Raw genomic sequence first — 19,301 nt, forward strand, 5'->3', positions numbered from 1 at the left:
GCTCACAGATTACTGCACCTGAACATAGCCCATCTATAATTTAGCCCAAACAACTACCCCTTCTCCTACTGTATTTATTTATTTATTTTGCTCCTTTGCACCCCATTATTTCTATTTCTACTTTGCACATTCTTCCACTGCAAATCTACCATTCCAGTGTTTTACTTGCTATATTGTATTTACCTCGCCACCATGGCCTTTTTTTTGCCTTTACCTCCCTTATCTCACCTCATTTGCTCACATTGTATATAGACTTATTTTTCTACTGTATTATTGACTGTATGTTTTGTTTATTCCATGTGTAACTGTGTTGTTGTATGTGTCGAATTGCTATGCTTTATCTTGGCCAGGTCGCAGTTGCAAATGAGAACATGTTCTCAACTAGCCTACCTGGTTAAATAAAGGTGGGGAAAAAAATCTGACCATGACTCCATTTTGTTGTTTCCAGCCTGTAGACATAAACTAAAACAGGAAACGCCCATGCTCAGGACTGTTCAGTGCTAGTCCGAACAATCTGATTCCACACTTCAAGATTGCTTCGATCACATGGACTGGGAAATGTTCCAGATAGCGTCGGACAACAACATTGATGTATACGCTGATTCGGTGAGCGAGTTTATTAGCAAGTGCATCGGTGATGTTGTCCCCACAGTGACTATTAAAACCTTCCCCAACCAGAAACCGTGGATTGATAGCAGCATTCGGCAAAACTGAAAGCGCGAACCACTGCTTTTAATCAGGGCAAGGTGACCGGAAACATGACCGAATACAAACAGTGTAGTTATTCCCTCCGCAAGGCAATCAAACAAGCTAAGCTTCAGTATAGAAACAAAGTAGAGTCGCAATTCAACGGCTTAGACACGAGAGGTATGTGGCAGCGTCTACAGTCAATCATGGACTACAAAAAGAAAACCAGCCCCGTCGCAGACCCCGATGTCTTGCTCCCAGATAAACTAAACAACTTCTTTGCTCGCTTTGAGGACAATACAGTGCCACCGACACGGCCCGCTACCAAAACCTGCGGGCTCTCCTTCACCGCAGCCAACGTGAGTAAAACATTTAAACGTGTTAACCCTCGCAAGGCCCCGCGCCCAGACGGCATTCCCAGCCGCGTCCTCAGAGCATGCGCAGACCAGCTGGCTGGTGTGTTTACGGACATATTAAATCAATCCCTATCCCAGTCTGCTGTTTCCACATGCTTCAAGAAGGCCACCATTGTTCCTGTTCCCAAGAAAGCTAACGTAACTGAGCTAAACGACTATCGCCCCGTAGCACTTACTTCCGTCATCATGACGTGCTTTGAGAGACTAGTCAAGGATCATATCACCTCCACCCTACCTGACACCCTAGACCCACTCCAATTTGCTTACCGCCAAAATAGATCCACAGACAACGCAATCGCAATCACACTGCACACTGCCCTATCACATCTGGACAAGAGGAATACCTATGTAAGAATGCTGTTCATCGACTACAGCTCAGCATTTAACAACACAGTACCCTCCAAACTCGTCATTAAGCTTGAGACCCTGGGTCTCGACCCCACCCTCTGCAACTGGGTCCTGGACTTTCTGACGGGCCGCCCCCAGGTGGTGAGGGTAGGAAACAACATCTCCACCCCGCTGATCCTCAACACTGGGGCCCCAGAAGGGTGCGTTCTCATCCCTCTCCTGTACTCCCTGTTCACCCTTGTCTCCGTGGCAATGCACGCCTCCAACTCAATCATCAAGTTTGCAGATGACACTACAGTGGTAGGCTTGATTACCAACAACGACGAGACGGCCTACAGGGAGGAGGTGAGGGTCCTCGGAGTGTGGTGTCAGGAAAATAACCTCACACTCAACGTCAACAAATCAAAGGAGATGATCGTGGACTTCAGGAAACAGCAGAGGGAGCACCCCCTATCCACATCGATGGGACATTAGTGGAGAGGGAGGAAAGTTTTAATTTCCTCGGCGTAAACATCACGGACAAACTGAAATGGTCCACCCACACAGACAGCGTGGTGAAGAAGGTGCAACAGCGCCTCTTCAACCTCAGGAGGCTGAAGAAATTTGACTTGTCACCAAAAACACTCACAAACTTTTACAGATGCACAATCGAGAGCATCCTGTCGGGCTGTATCACCGCCTGGCACGGCAATTGCTCCGCCCACAACCGTAAGGCTCTCCAGAGGGTAGTGAGGTCTGCACAACGCATCACCGGGGGCAAACTACCTGCCCTCTAGGACAACTACACCACCCGATGTCACAGGAAGGCCATAAAGATCATCAAAGACAAGAACCACCCGGGCCACTGCCTGTTCACAGCACTATCATCCAGAAGGCGAGGTCAGTACAGGTGCATCAAAGCTGGGACCGAGAGACTGATAAACAGCTTCTATCTCAAGAAGAAGAAGAATCACTAGAAACAAAGATGACCCAGGAAGAAGAATCACTAGAAACAGAGATGACCCAGGAAGAAGAATCACTAGAAACAAAGATGACACAGGAAGAAGAATCACTAGAAACAGAGATGACCCAGGAAGAAGAATCACTAGAAACAGAGATGACCCAGGAAGAAGAATCACTAGAAACAGAGATGACCCAGGAAGAAGAATCACTAGAAACAGAGATGACCCAGGAAGAAGAATCACTAGAAACAGAGTTGACACAGGAAGAAGAATCACTAGAAACAAAGATGACACAGGAAGAATAATCACTAGAAACAGAGATGACCCAGGAAGAAGAATCACTAGAAACAGAGATGACCCAGGAAGAAGAATCACTAGAAACAGAGATGACCCACGAAGAAGAATCACTAGAAACAGAGATGACCCAGGAAGAAGAATCACTAGAAACAGAGATGACCCAGGAAGAAGAATCACTAGAAACAGAGATGACCCAGGAAGAAGAATCACTAGAAACAGAGATGACCCAGGAAGAAGAATCACTAAAAACAGAGATGACCCAGGAAGAAGAATCACTAAAAACAGAGATGACCCAGGAAGAAGAATCACTAGAAACAGAGATGACCCAGGAAGAAGAATCACTAGAAACATAGATGACCCAGGAAGAAGAATAACTAGAAACAGAGATGACCAAGGAAGAAGAATCACTAGAAACAGAGATGACCCAGGAAGAAGAATCACTAGAAACAGAGATGACCCAGGACGAAGAATCACTAGAAACAGAGATGACCCAGGAAGAAGAATCACTAGAAACAGAGAATACCCAGGAAGAAGAATCACTAGAAACAGAGATGACCCAGGAAGAAGAATCACTAGAAACAGAGATGACCCAGGAAGAAGAATCACTAGAAACAGAGATGACCCAGGAAGAAGAATCACTAGAAACAGAGATGACCCAGGAAGAAGAATCACTAGAAACAGAGATGACCCAGGAAGAAGAATCACTAAAAACAAAGATGACCCAGGAAGAAGAATTACTAGAAACAGAGATGACCCAGGAAGAAGAATCACTAGAAACAGAGATGACCCAGGACGAAGAATCACTAGAAACAGAGATGACCCAGGAAGAAGAATCACTAGAAACAGAGAATACCCAGGAAGAAGAATCACTAGAAACAGAGATGACCCAGGAAGAAGAATCACTAGAAACAGAGATGACCCAGGAAGAAGAATCACTAGAAACAGAGATGACCCAGGAAGAAGAATCACTAGAAACAGAGATGACCCAGGAAGAAGAATCACTAGAAACAGAGATGACCCAGGAAGAAGAATCACTAAAAACAAAGATGACCCAGGAAGAAGAATTACTAGAAACAGAGATGACCCAGGAAGAAGAATCACTAGAAACAGAGATGACCCAGGAAGAAGAATCACTAGAAACAGAGGTCACCCAAAACAAACAATAAACACTGTTAATTAAAACATTCGTGTGGAGAAAAGCACCAGGAAAGGACGGCTTGCCCATAGAATTCTATTGAACATTTTGGGATAAAGTAGCACCCCTTTTTACACCAATGACAACACACATGTCACTCAATTGAGTACTGTACTTCATATGTACTTCATGTACTTCATATGTACTTCATGTACTTCATATGAACTTCATACTTGATAGTAAAACCAGGAAAATCTGGAGAGTACATTGCTGAGTACAGACCCATAAGTTTACTAAACTGTGATAATACAATAATAACTAGCAATAGATTGGTAAAAGTCTTACCAGACTTACCAAATGGGGTTTATTAAAAATAGACACTTACAAACAAATATAATAACATGTTTTAGTTTAATACAATACGCTACAAAACTAGTTATAGATTTATCAATCATGTCTGTTGATGATGAAAAGAGCCTTTAGAGCATCTTGAAAGGCCTTTTCTATTAAAATAATTGGAAGCTTTCAACTCTCCAGCTGAAATAATACAAATGTTTATATAAATATCAGAATGAAAAAATATACACAAATAATACATGATCTTATGAAATTGCCTTAGAAAGGGGCAGAATACAGGGTTGCCCCCCCCCCCCCCCCCCCCCTGTTTACACTGATGAATACTTTAAAATCTCAGGATATAAAATGAATGTTGAAAAATCAGAAATAATGGCAATAGGAAAAACTAAAAAACAATAACTTATGATCTGCAGCAGTCCTTTAAGTGGACCACAAAAAATATGAAGTACTTAGGATGCTTAATAAGTTACTACAAACAACATATATATACAATGATAACTTTATTCCATTACTCAACAAAATGAAAGCAGATCAAATTAAATGGAATAATCTTCCCATAATTCTTACAGGTAGAATAAACCTCTTCGAATGGCTGCCAAATGTTTTATCCCAATTACTTCACTGAAGACATTCTTTAAAAAAAATACTTTATAAAACTCATAGAATAGGGTGGGGGTGGTTTTAACATTCCAGACTTAGAATTGTATCAATTCGCCACTCAAGTCTTTTACTTGAGACATATTTTTAAAATGCACCAACGAGGAACAATGGGTACATATTGAAGATGTGCATGCTCACCCCCAGAATCGTTTCACTTGTCTATTTTTCAAAGGATAAAGCTAAGAACATTTTCAACTTCATAGTTGAGAACACTATAACAATACGGTAATAAGATGGGTTCGACAAGAACCGATATCCCTTCTTACAAAAACAGAACCTTATGAAGCAATCCTTGGAAAGGTTTTCAGAATTCACTGATAAGTTGGTCTGGAGAACTAAAGGCATAGAAACCGTAAATGAAGCGGAAACAGGAAGAAGAAAAAAAATAGCAATTTTGGACCAATGTAGATATTTTCAAATTCATGCAACTTAAAAGTTATTTGAAAAAAATATCTTATTTGCGTCGGAAAAGGATGTTCATATGATAGGTAAGAAATACAAAACCTTGCAGAGAGCCAGTAGACTACAGGCTTTTTGTGGAGCGACTCTGATCCTGTCTGACAGGTGGTAGACTTCCTCTCCTCAAACTAGTCTGTAGAGTGACTCTGGTCCTGTCTGACAGGTGGTAGACTTCCTCTCCTCAAACTAGGCTGTGGAGCGACTCTGATCCTGTCTGACAGGCGGTAGACTTCCTCTCCTCAAACTAGGCTGTAGAGCTACTCTGATCCTGTCTGACAGGTGGTAGACTTCCTCTCCTCACACTAGGCTGTAGAGTGACTCTGGTCCTGTCTGACAGGTGGTAGACTTCCTCTCCTCAAACTAGGCTGTGGAGCGACTCTGATCCTGTCTGACAGGTGGTAGACTTCCTCTCCTCAAACTAGGCTGTAGAGCGACTCTGATCCTGTCTGACAGGTGGTAGACTTCCTCTCCTCAAACTAGGCTGTGGAGCGACTCTGATCCTGTCTGACAGGTGGTAGACTTCCTCTCCTCAAACTAGGCTGTAGAGCTACTCTGATCCTGTCTGACAGGTGGTAGACTTCCTCTCCTCAAACTAGTCTGTAGAGCGACTCTGATCCTGTCTGACAGGTGGTAGACTTCCTCTCCTCAAACTAGGCTGTAGAGCGACTCTGGTGCTGTCTGACAGGTGGTAGACTTCCTCTCCTCAAACTAGTCTGTAGAGCGACTCTGATCCTGTCTGACAGGTGGTAGACTTCCTCTCCTCACACTAGGCTGTGGAGCGACTCTGGTCCTGTCTGACAGGTGGTAGACTTCCTCTCCTCAAACTAGGCTGTGGAGCGACTCTGATCCTGTCTGACAGGTGGTAGACTTCCTCTCCTCAAACTAGGCTGTGGAGCGACTCTGGTCCTGTCTGACAGGTGGTAGACTTCCTCTCCTCAAACTAGGCTGTGGAGCGACTCTGATCCTGTCTGACAGGTGGTAGACTTCCTCTCCTCAAACTAGGCTGTAGAGCGACTCTGGTCCTGTCTGACAGGTGGTAGACTTCCTCTCCTCAAACTAGGCTGTAGAGCGACTCTGGTCCTGTCTGACAGGTGGTAGACTTCCTCTCCTCAAACTAGGCTGTGGAGCGACTCTGATCCTGTCTGACAGGTGGTAGACTTCCTCTGAGCCCTATGGCACCCTATTCCCTATATAGTGCACTTCTTTATAATTCTATATGCTGTAGCTCTGGTCTAAAGTAGTGCACTAAATAGGGAATAGGGTGCCATTTGAGAAACCTTCTCTGTTAGTCCTTAGGGCCCTATTAGGGGCTTACAGGACAATGGTCGAAAATAGGACACTATAAAGGGAATAGGATGGCATTTGGGACGGAATTCTGTTGGTCTATTAGGTGTATATTTACCAGACTAATTGCATTGCATTATTAAACAGAGTTTTACAGCTCGATAGAACAGCAACACGTCTAAGAGTTAAGGGGAATCTCCACCCGACTATAACACTTAGCCATGGAGCTATACAAACAGCCCTACTGGGAAGAGTGCAACGTGAATTTTGAAGCATGATCTAGGATACTGACAGCATTCTCGTATACTAGGATACTGATAGCAGTCTCTAGGTGTGGGGTATACTAGGATACTGATAGCAGTCTCTAGGTGTGGGGGGTATACTAGGATACTGATAGCAGTCTCTAGGTGTGGAATATACTAGGATACTGATAGCAGTCTCTAGATGTGGGGTATACTAGGATACTGATAGCAGTCTCTAGGTGTGGAATATACTAGGATACTGATAGCAGTCTCTAGGTGTGGAATATACTAGGATACTGATAGCAGTCTCTAGATGTGGGGTATACTAGGATACTGATAGCAGTCTCTAGGTGTAGGGTATACTAGGATACTGATAGCAGTCTCTAGGTGTGTGGTATACTAGGATACTGTTGCATTCTCGTACACTAGGATACTGATAGCAGTCTCTAGGTGTGGGGGGTATACTAGGATACTGATAGCAGTCTCTAGGTGTGGGGTATACTAGGATACTGATAGCAGTCTCTAGGTGTGGGGTATACTAGGATACTGATAGCAGTCTCTAGGTGTAGGGTATACTAGGATACTGATAGCAGTCTCTAGGTGTGGGGTATACTAGGGTACTGATAGCAGTCTCTAGGTGTGGGGTATACTAGGATACTGATAGCATTCTCTAGGTGTGGAATATACTAGGATACTGATAGCAGTCTCTAGATGTGGGGTATACTAGGATACTGATAGCAGTCTCTAGGTGTGGGGTATACTAGGATACTGATAGCAGTCTCTAGGTGTAGGGTATACTAGGATACTGATAGCAGTCTCTAGGTGTGGGGTATACTAGGATACTGATAGCAGTCTCTAGGTGTGGGGTATACTAGGATACTGAGAGCAGTCTCTAGGTGTGGGGTATACTAGGGTACTGATAGCAGTCTAGGTGTGGGGTATACTAGGATACTGATAGCATTCTCTAGGTGTATGGGGTATACTAGGATACTGATAGCAGTCTCTAGGTGTGGGGTATACCAGGATACTGATAGTAGTCTTGTATACTAGGATACTGATAGCAGTCTCTAGGTGTGGGGTATACTAGGATACTGATAGCAGTCTCTAGGTGTGGGGTATACTAGGGTACTGATAGCAGTCTCTAGATGTGGGGTATACTAGGATACTGATAGCAGTCTCTAGGTGTGTGGGGTATACTAGGATACTGATAGCAGTCTCTAGGTGTGGGGTATACTAGGGTACTGATAGCAGTCTCTAGGTGTGGGGTATACTAGGATACTGATAGCAGTCTCTAGGTGTGGGGTATACTAGGGTACTGATAGCAGTCTCTAGGTGTGGGGTATACTAGGATACTGATAGTAGTCTTGTATACTAGGATACTGATAGCAGTCTCTAGGTGTGTGGTATACTAGGATACTGATAGCAGTCTCTAGGTGTGGGGTATACTAGGATACTGATAGCAGTGTCTAGGTGGGGGGTATACTAGGGTACTGATAGCAGTCTCTAGGTGTGGGGTATACTAGGATACTGATAGCAGTCTATAGGTGTGGGGTATACTAGGGTACTGATAGCAGTCTCTAGGTGTGGGGTATACCAGGATACTGATAGTAGTCTTGTATACTAGGATACTGATAGCAGTCTCTAGGTGTGTGGTATACTAGGATACTGATAGCAGTCTCTAGGTGTGGGGTATACTAGGATACTGATAGCAGTCTCTAGGTGGGGGGTATACTAGGGTACTGATAGCAGTCTCTAGGTGGGGGGTATACTAGGGTACTGATAGCAGTCTCTAGGTGTGGGGTATACTAGCATACTGAGAGCAGTCTCTAGGTGTGTGGGGTGTACTAGGATACTGGTAGCAGTCTCTAGGTGTGTGGGGTGTACTAGGATACTGATAGCAGTCTCTAGATGTGGGGTATACTAGGATACTGAGAGCAGTCTCTAGGTGTGGGGTATACTAGGGTACTGATAGCAGTCTCTAGGTGTGGGGTATACCAGGATACTGATAGCAGTCTCTAGGTGTGGGGTATACTAGGGTACTGATAGCAGTCTCTAGGTGTGGGGTATACCAGGATACTGATAGCAGTCTCTAAGTGTGGGGTATACCAGGATACTGATAGCAGTCTATAGGTGTGGGGTATACTAGGGTACTGATAGCAGTCTCTAGGTGTGGGGTATACCAGGATACTGATAGCAGTCTCTAAGTGTGGGGTATACCAGGATACTGATAGCAGTCTCTAGGTGTGGGGTATACTAGGGTACTGATAGCAGTCTCTAGGTGTGGGGTATACCAGGATACTGATAGCAGTCTCTAAGTGTGGGGTATACCAGGATACTGATAGCAGTCTCTAAGTGTGGGGTATACCAGGATACTGATAGCAGTCTCTAAGTGTGGGGTATACCAGGATACTGATAGCAGTCTCTAGGTGTGGGGTATACTAGGGTACTGATAGCAGTCTCTAGGTGTGGGGTATACCAGGATACTGATAGTAATCTTGTATACTAGGATACTGAGAGCAGTCTCTAGGTGTGGGGTATACTAGGGTACTGATAGCAGTCTCTAGGTGTGGGGTATACTAGGGTACTGATAGCAGTCTCTAGGTCCGTCTGGCCACAGTGCCCCTCAGGGGTGTGTGCTCAGTCCCCTCCTGTTCTCCCTGTTCAGTAATGAATGCATTGCCAGGCATTACTCCAACACCATCATTAAGTTTGCCGATGACACAACAGCCTGATCACCGACAACGACGAGACAGCTTACAGGGAGGAGGTCAGAGACCTGGCCTTGTGGTGCCAGGACAACAACATCTCCCTCAACGTCATCAAGACAAAGGAGATGATTGTGGACTACAGGAAAAGAAGGACCCGAGCACGCCCCCCTTTTCATCGATGGGGCTGAAGTGGAGCAGGTTGAGAGCTTCAAGTAACATGGTGTCCACATCACCAACAAACTAACATGGTCCAAGCACAAAATTCTACCCAAAATGACATCCAATTAATTTGAGCATTACCACAAAAATGGAAGAGGCAAGTAGAAGGGGAAAAAAGTAAGGAACTTGTATGTCGGCCCTGTATTAAAGAACATAAATGGTTAAAGAAAAGTGTGATAAATAAAAACATACACCAATTTTATTTGAGGACAAAAAAACGGACAGCTGTGCCACATAAATTGCTAAATAGTTGGGAAGAGATTTTCGATGTACCCATTCCATGGCACATGGTTTATGAATTGATACGCAAAACAACGCCGGATTCAAAACTTCACATTTTTCAATTTAAATTACTATACAAAATTCTTGCAACTAATAGAATGTTATATATATGGGGGATACAATCTTCCCAGCTCTGCAGATTCTGCTGTGAGGAGGCAGAGTCATTAGATCATTTATTTTGGTATTGTCCATATGTAGCTCGTTTTTGGTCACAGGTCCAGGAATGGCTGAAGAATTGCAACATTTGCCTAGAACTAACGCTACAGATAGCAGTACTGGGTGATTTGAAAAGCCATAGTCAATCAATCAATATTATAATTATTATTTTAGCAAAAAATATTATTTTTTAATTTACAATCTGTAGAAGCTATGAGAATTGAAAGGTTCAGTACTTTTGTGAAGCATCACAGCACAGTTGAAAAATATATGGCAAATAGAAATCCGAAATGGATGATGTTGAGAGATAGATGGGAAGGGTTGAATGGAGCTGAAGGGTGGGACTAATAACAAGATAAACAATGTAAAACATACGGGATCTGTAAAATGTATATAGGTTCGGAAATTTAGTGAAATAGCAGAAATAGAGGAAGGACTAAGAACAAACAAGAGAGAACTATTGTAAAGTAGACTGTGTCTGTAAAATGTGTATAAGATGTATAAATTGAAGGTAAAAGTAGAAGTGTTTATGAGTTTACTCCAATTGGGGGATCGGTGGTAGGGTTTGCAGGGAATAATAATAAAGGTATATTCTTTAAAAAAGTATGTATATCTATATAGGTATGTGTATATGTATGCATGCATGTATGGATATATATATTTACCCCCAAAAATATATGGGGGGTTGGAAATGATGTGGACAATTACATTGATGGAAGCAACATTCTTTCCACAATATTAAGCTGATCTACCCCCAATAAAAAAATATATATTTTTAAATAAAAATAATAAAAATGGTCCAAGCACACCAAGACAGTCGTGAAGAGGGCACGACAAAACCTATTCCCCCTCAGGAGACTGAAAAATTTGGCATGGGTCCTCAGATCCTCAAAAGGTTCTACAGCTGCACCATCGAGAGCATCCTGACTGGTTGCATCATTGCCTGGTATGGCAACTGCTCGGCCTCCGACCGCAAGGCACTACAGAGGGTAGTGCATACGGCCCAGTACATTTGGGCTCCCGAGTGGCGCAGCGGTCTAAGGCACTGCATCTTAGTGCAAGAGGCGTCACTACAGTCCCTGGGTCAAATCCAGGCTGCATCACATCCGGCTGTGATTGTGAGTCTCAATTGGCCCAGCGTCGTCTGGGTTGGCCGAGGGTAGGCTGTCATTGTAAATAAGAATATGTTCTTAACTGACTTGCCCTAGTCAAATAGACTTCTCTCTGCCGTCATTGTTGGTTAGGGGCTTGTACGTAAGCATTTCACTGAAAGGTCTGTTGTATTCGGCGCATGTGACAAATACATATTTTTTTTTATTTTTTATATGAAATTTCTTCAGGCTCATTTACGGACTGCCTCTCCTTCCTGTTATTGATGTCACATGTTAGATCTGTCAAAAGCGTCATATGAGCTATAAATAGTCACCATCTTGTTTTCCCATTGCTCTAGGAACAGACTTACACACTGTGGTCCTGCTATCATTACTCTCATACGTCACTATAGGAAATCCATTCCTTCCTTAATAGGAGAAAAGACTGTCTGTAGATCACCGAGACGAGTACAAGTCCTCTCCACTCACTCAATTGTTTAATGACTGACTGTGTGTGTGTTTGTGTTTGTGTTTGTGTTTGTGTTTGTGTGTGTGTGTGTGTGTGTGTGTGTGTGTGTGTGGTCTCCTCTCTGATTGAAGGTATTGGAGGAAAAGGCCTGTCTGGAATTATGCTGATCAGAGAACTTACACAGGCTACATTGGAGGCTCCGGAGTGACGCAGCGGTCTAAAGTCACTGCATCTCGGTGCTAGTGGCGTCACTACAGACCCTGGTTGGATTCCAGGCTGTATCACGAACGGCCGTGATTGGGAGTCCCATAGGGCGATGCACAATTGGTCCAGCGTCATCCGGGTTAGGGTTTAGCCAGGGGGTTAGGCTGTCATTTTAAATAAGAATTTGTTCTTAACTGACTTGCCTAGTTAAATAAAGGTGAAATACTTTAAAAAAAAATATAACATTCTCCAGCTTTCACCACTACATCAATGTGTGGGTTATCCCTCTCTCGCTCTCATTGTTTGTGTGTGTGTGTGTGTGTGTGTGTCTCAGATATTTCTCCATGAAAGCCAACGTTTCACCCCACATGGGAGAGAATATACTTGCATACAACCACCTACGTTAGTAATAGTGACAATACAATACAAAATGCTAATACATCAATATAACACCATTGCCATCTACCCACAAAGCAACAATCCCAGATAAAACAACATAAGCACTGACTACTCGCAACACAGACTAGAGAATATAACTAACAACGCAACTATGCATGAACAACTAGTACAGAAGACTTCTAGAACAGCTGACGTGTATTAGGAACTATAGTAACTAGTATAGAAGACTTCTAGAACAGCTAACATATATTAGGAACTATAGTAACTAGTATAGAAGACTTCTAGAACAGCTAACGTATATTAGGAACTATAGTAACTAGTACAGAAGACTTCTAGAACAGCTAACGTGTATTAGGAACTATAGTAACTAGTACAGAATACTTCTAGAACAGCTAACATATATTATGAACTATAGTAACTAGTATAGAAGACTTCTAGAACAGCTAACGTGTATTAGGAACTGTAGTAACTAGTACAGAATACTTCTAGAACAGCTAACGTATATTAGGAACTATAGTAACTAGTACAGAAGACTTCTAGAACAGCTAACGTCTATTAGGAACTATAGTAACTAGTACAGATGACTTCTAGAACAGCTAACGTGTATTAGGAACTATAGTAACTAGTATAGAAGACTTCTAGAACAGCTACCGTATATTAGGAACTATAGTAACTAGTATATAATACTTCTAGAACAGCTAACGTATATTAGGAACTATAGTAACTAGTACAGAATACTTCTAGAACAGCTAACGTCTATTAGGAACTATAGTAACTAGTACAGAAGACTTCTAGAACAGCTAACGTATATTAGGAACTATAGTAACTAGTACAGAAGACTTCTAGAACAGCTAACGTATATTAGGAACTATAGTAACTAGTATAGAAGACTTCTAGAACAGCTAACGTATATTAGGAACTATAGTAACTAGTATATAATACTTCTAGAACAGCTAACGAATATTAAGAACTATAGTAACTAGTACAGAAGACTTCGAGAACAGCTAACGTATATTAGGAACTATAGTAAATAGTACATAAGACTTATAGAACAGCTAACGTGTATTAGGAACTATAGTAACTAGTACAGAAGACTTCTAGAACAGCTAACGTATATTAGGGACTATAGTAACTGGTACATAAGACTTATAGAACAGCTAACGTATATTAGGAACTATAGTAACTAGTACAGAAGACTTCGAAAACAGCTATTGTATATTAGGAACTATAGTAACTAGTACAGAAGACTTCTAGAACAGCTAACGTATATTAGGAACTATAGTAACTAGTATAGAAGACTTCGAGAACAGCTATTGCATACACAGTACTATAGAGAAACTACAGCAGAACAGCTAGAGCGGAGGACGAGACAACCCACCAACTCACCTCTCAATGTGCTTTTCTGTGCCGTCACTGCAGGAGCCACCAACAAAAGCAAAGAAGAGGAACAAGAGGAGGATGAAGAGGAGGAGATGGAAAGGATGAGGAAAGAGGAAAGAAGAAAAGGAAAGAGGAAAGAAGACAGGAGAGAACAATAGATTAGATCAATGTGTCTCGAGGAAAGACAGCATGACCAGTACGTTCCAGTGATGTGGGGCGGCAGCGTAGCCTAGTGGTTAGAGTATTGGAATAGTAACCGAAAGGTTGCAAGTTCAAATCCCTGAGCTGACAAGTTACAAATCTGTCGTTCTGCTCCTGAACAAGGCAGTTAACCCACTGTTCCTAGGCAGTCATTGAAAATATGAATTTGTTCTTTAACTTACTTGCCTAGTTAAATAAAGGTTAAAAAAATAAAAAATATGATGGAGAAAATAGACATTAGTTGCTGCTACTCTATAGTGAATCCTGAAGGTACGACGACAGTCAACCCTAACACAGTTAGCCATTACGCCAAGAGATCTGAACCTACTGACGGAGTCGCCAGATGTTGGGTTACCACAATATATTGATATATTGATACACTGTTGTTATAGTTAGGATTTCCTGACAAGTGTCTTGGATAGGCAAAACAATTGTTTTATTGTATGTTTCTACAGCAACCATACATTCTCTGAAGTTTAATAATAACAAGAGAAACAATGTCATCAGAAGACAAAAAGGTTTTCTTACTAAAGATAATGGAGATGAGGATTCTTAGAAAATTCTTAGAAAACATTTTCTACAAGAAAAACGCAGGCCTTTCTTTCTTGCCTACTGCCACAATATTTTTTATTTTTTATTCATGTAGGCTACATTGTCCCGCAAAATCATCCGTATATATCCCACATTTGGGTATTTTAAACGTGGTCACCTTAATTAAACATGCACGCCCCTCCGACATTAAATAGACTGCAGATCTAGTGTCGTGTTACTACCGTACCTCCTGAATCACGACTGATTACCAGCCTGACTAACTCTCTCCTGGTGCCCAATTAGACACTTACTTCACTGCCAATCAAGACTATTATAATGTAGCTCTTCCACTTGCATTGTTAACCTTTTGTCAATAGGGGGGCGCCATTTCGACTTTGTAATAATTACGTTCCCAAATTAAACTGCCTCGTACTCAATTCTTGCTCGTACAATATGCATATTATTATTACTATTGGATAGAAAACACTCTCTAGTTTCTAAAACCGTTTGAATTATTTCTCTGAGTGAAACAGAACTCATTCTGCAGCACATTTCCTGTCAGGAAGTGAGATTTCTGAAATCGAGGTCCCTGTTCTGAGGTCAGTTTATAAGTCCCCATGTAAGCTACGGGGCTACATGCACTGCATACGCCTTCCTCTAGATGTCAGTAAGCGGTGAGAATTTGAATGGAGTAGATTGCACCATCTGGGGCCCTATATAAGACCGTGGAACGGAAGTACCGTTCTTTTCAACGGGGCGCCTGGCGCAAGAGGGACATCACAATGGCGTCCTGCAAAGCTTTCGTTTTAGCAGTTCTATATCTCCGGTCATGTTTTTATTCGTTATAGTTGTTAAAGACATCATAAGGTAGTTAATTTAAACCGACTTATAGCAGTTTATATCAGTTTATTGCGATTTTCTGGGATTTCTTTGTGACGCGCTATCAGGAGTTGGACACCTTTCCGGCACATAGCTAACGTTAGCGGCTATTTCGACAGGAGAAGAGGACATCTTTCAACCAAAAGACGATTGTTCTGGAGAAAGGACACCTTGCCCAAGATTCTGATGGAAGCTCAGCAAATAGTAAGCAGTCTTTATGCTGTTAATTCGTATTTATGTTGACAAATGTCAAATAATAATTCCGCCATGAATTTCGGTGCGGTCTCGCTTTAGCGCACGCTGTATTGCGCAGTAACGTTAATTTTAAAAATCTAACACAGCGGTTGCATTAAGAACTAATGTATCTTTCATTTGCTGTCCAACATGTATTTTTTTAGTCAAGTTTATGATTACTTATCGATTAGAATAGGTGCCTCTCCAAGATGGCGCCGGACAGATTGCTTGAAGTTTTTAAACTAATACCAACGAATATCAACTAATAACAACTAATACCAACTAATATCAACTAATACCAACTAATATATACTCATATAAACTAATATCAACGAATACCTACTAATACCAACGAATATAAACTAATAACAACTAATACCAACTAATATCAACTAATACCAACTAATATATACTCATATAAACTAATATCAACTAATATGAACTAATACCAACTAATAGCAACTAATACCAATGAATATCAACTAATAACAACTAATACCAACTAATATATACTCATATAAACTAATATCAACTAATATAAACTAATACCAACTAATAACAACTAATACCAACTAATATATACTCATATAAACTAATATAAACTAATATCAACTACTACCAACTAATATATTCTCATATAAACTAATACCAACTAATACCAACTAATATCAACTAATATCAACTAATACCAACTAAAACCAACTAATACCAACTAATATATACTAAAACCAACTAATATCAACTAATACCAACTAATACCATCTAATATCAACAAAGGATAATTAACTAATATATACTAATACCAACTAATACCAACTAATATATACTGATATCAACTAATATCAACTAATATCTACTAATACCAACTAATACCAACTAATACCAACTAATATATACTGATATCAACTAATATCAACTAATACCAACTAATATATACTGATACCAACTAATATCAACTAATATCAACTAATACCAACTAATATCAACTAATATCGACACAGGATAATTAACTAATACCAACTAATACCAACACAGGATAATTAACTAATATTAACTAATATCAACTAATATCAACACATATTTTTTGTGTTGGATTTAGTTTTTTACCTTCTGTAAATTTAAGAAATATTGCCTTGTGTCTTGTAAATCCGTTACCAAAAACCCACATATCTTAAAATAATTTTCTAATTTTCTCTCCCTCGTCTAAAGAAAGTTGAGCAGAATGACATTCATATCCATAACTATACATTACTGTGTTGTACAGCTCAGGGACCCATGTTGTAATTTCATTACCAAGTGTAAATCCACTTCACCAAAATAAACTCAAGGTGTCGTGTCTTTCTGCATAAATCTTAGAATATTTATTCAGAACAGATGTTTAACAGAGTGTTGGGAAAACGTTTTTTTTTTCCGTAAAAATCTGCGGGAGAATTTATGGCTGGTTATGACACCTACATAAGAGTGTCAAAGCCCACATAACCTACAACAGTAGTTATTGTATGGATGGTTATAACACCTAGAGCGTTGTCAGATTATCTGTTTGTAAATTCTGGATGCACTGGATGAGGAGGAGAGTTGATCTGACCGTTCTGACGTAACAACAGCAGTCAAGCACCCAAGCTAACTGGCTAACGTTGGCTAGCTTGCTATCTACATCCAGACACAAATGAGAGAACACCCCACTCTGACCATTTTACACACCCTAGCAGAGCTGGTTAGGCTGTTGTCATGTTATCCAGAGCGTTGGTGACTGTAACTGTGCTGCTGGCAACAATTGAAATACCCTTTTTTCCCCAACGTTTATTGACACCGGCCATATTCAACAGGTGTTGAGTGTTCGTAAATTCCTCAGTTATTCAGCGCTCTGGTACAGTCAAACGAGAGTTCTCTGAAGTCGCAGTAGATAGCCAGAGTGAATTTACCAACGCGCTCCAAGTAAAGTGACACAGGATGGTCATAATGCTTCATGACAGTGTCATAAAGTGTATTTTCTACAAGTTATTAAAAATACGATAAAAAAAAAAAACATGACTGTAAAAGAACTCATTACAACAACAATAAAGGATTTAAGAAACAAAGTTTCAAATGAAAGAGAACTTCTGAACAGTGTCGTAAAGTGTGTGTGTGTGTGTGTGTGTGTGTGTGCGTGTGTGTGTGCGTGTGTGTGTGTGTGTGTGTGTGTGTGTGTGTGTGTGTGTGTGTGTGTGTGTGTGTGTGTGTGTGTGTGTGTGTGTGTGTGTGTGTGTGTGTATGTGTGTGCGTGTGCATCCCTGCTGCCTGCCTGCGTTCGCGGGTGTACATGTGCGTGCGTTCCTGTGCAACTGTGTGTGTGTGTGTGTTTGCTGTGTGTTGATGGGTCTGACTCTAAACTCTACTGAGGTATTTTGGTATTTGGTATTTTATTAGGATCCCCATTAGCTGTTGCAAAAGCAGCAGCTACTCTTCCTGGGGGTCCACACAACATAATACAGAACATTAATAGACAATAACAGCTCAAGGACAGAACTACATAAAAAAAATGCAAAGGCACTGGTAGCCTAGATATCAATACATACACACAAACTATCTAGGTCAAATAGGGGAGAGGCGTTGTGCCACGAGGTGTTGGTTTATCAGTTTTTTTAAACCAAGTTTGTTGTTTATTTGAGCAATATGAGATGGAAGGAAGTTCCATGCAATAATGGCTCTATATAATACTGTACATTTTCGAAGAATTTGTTCTGGATTTGGGGACTGTGAAAAGACCCCTGGTGGCATGTCTGGTGGGGTAAGTGTCTGTGTCAGAGCTGTGTGTAAGTTGACTATGCAAACAACTTGGAATTTTCAACACATTAATGTTTCTTATAAAAAGAAGTGATGCAGTCAGTCTCTCCTCAACTCTTAGCCAAGAGAGGCTGGCATACATAGTATTTATATCAGCCCTCTGATTACAATTAAGAGCAAGACGTGCTGCTCTGTTCTGGGCCAGATGCAGCTTAAAACCTGTTTGGGATAGGGGGCAGCATTTTCACTTTGGATGAATCGTGTGCCCATAGTGAACTGCCTCCTACTCTGTCCCAGATGCTAATATATGCATATTATTATTACTATTGGATAGAAAACACTCTGAAGTTTCTAAAACTGTTTGAATTATGTCTGTGAGTATAACAGAACTCATATGGCAGGTAAACTTCCAAACAGGAAGTGAGAATTCTGAGAAGGGTCGATGTTAAAGTCATCGCCTATTCAATTCCCTGTAATATATGGATCTGTTTGCACTTCCTACGCCTTCCACTAGATGTCAACAGTCTGTAGAACGTGGAATGAAGCCTCTAGTGTGATGTGGGGCCGGATGGCAGCTATTTGAGTCAGTGGTCTGGCAGAATGCTAGTTCCTGGTCATGCGCGCTAGTCATGATATGGCCATGTGTTCCATTACTTATACAGACATGAAGAAATGCTCCGGTTGGAACGTTATTGGATATATATGATAACAACATCGTGAAGATTGATTCTCTACTTAATTTGACCAGTTTATTCGACCTGGAATATAACTTTTTGAAGTTTTCGTCCGAGTTCGCCTGGACCAGCGTTTGGACATGTGAACTAAAAGTGCTAGCAAAAGTAGCTAATTGGACACTAGTAATGAACATTATCGAATAAAACAACGATTTATTGTGGAACTAGGATTCCTGGCACGGCATTCTGATGAAAGATCATCAAAGGTAAGGGAATATTTATGAT

General features: G+C 41.2%; 1 protein-coding gene across 1 annotated transcript in view; it reads right to left on the reverse strand.

Annotated features, from left to right (window-relative positions):
- LOC120021172 (cell adhesion molecule 2-like) overlaps positions 1 to 19,301 on the reverse strand; it is a 660,300-nt gene that overhangs the window by 253,008 nt on the left and 387,991 nt on the right. Inside the window, exon 2 of the mRNA XM_038964810.1 lies at positions 13,741 to 13,767. Coding sequence (XP_038820738.1) covers positions 13,741 to 13,767 — 27 coding nt within the window. The remainder of the gene's footprint in view (positions 1 to 13,740; positions 13,768 to 19,301) is intronic.

The sequence above is a fragment of the Salvelinus namaycush genome, chromosome 26 (assembly GCF_016432855.1).
Source record: "Salvelinus namaycush isolate Seneca chromosome 26, SaNama_1.0, whole genome shotgun sequence".
Taxonomy (NCBI): domain Eukaryota; kingdom Metazoa; phylum Chordata; class Actinopteri; order Salmoniformes; family Salmonidae; genus Salvelinus; species Salvelinus namaycush.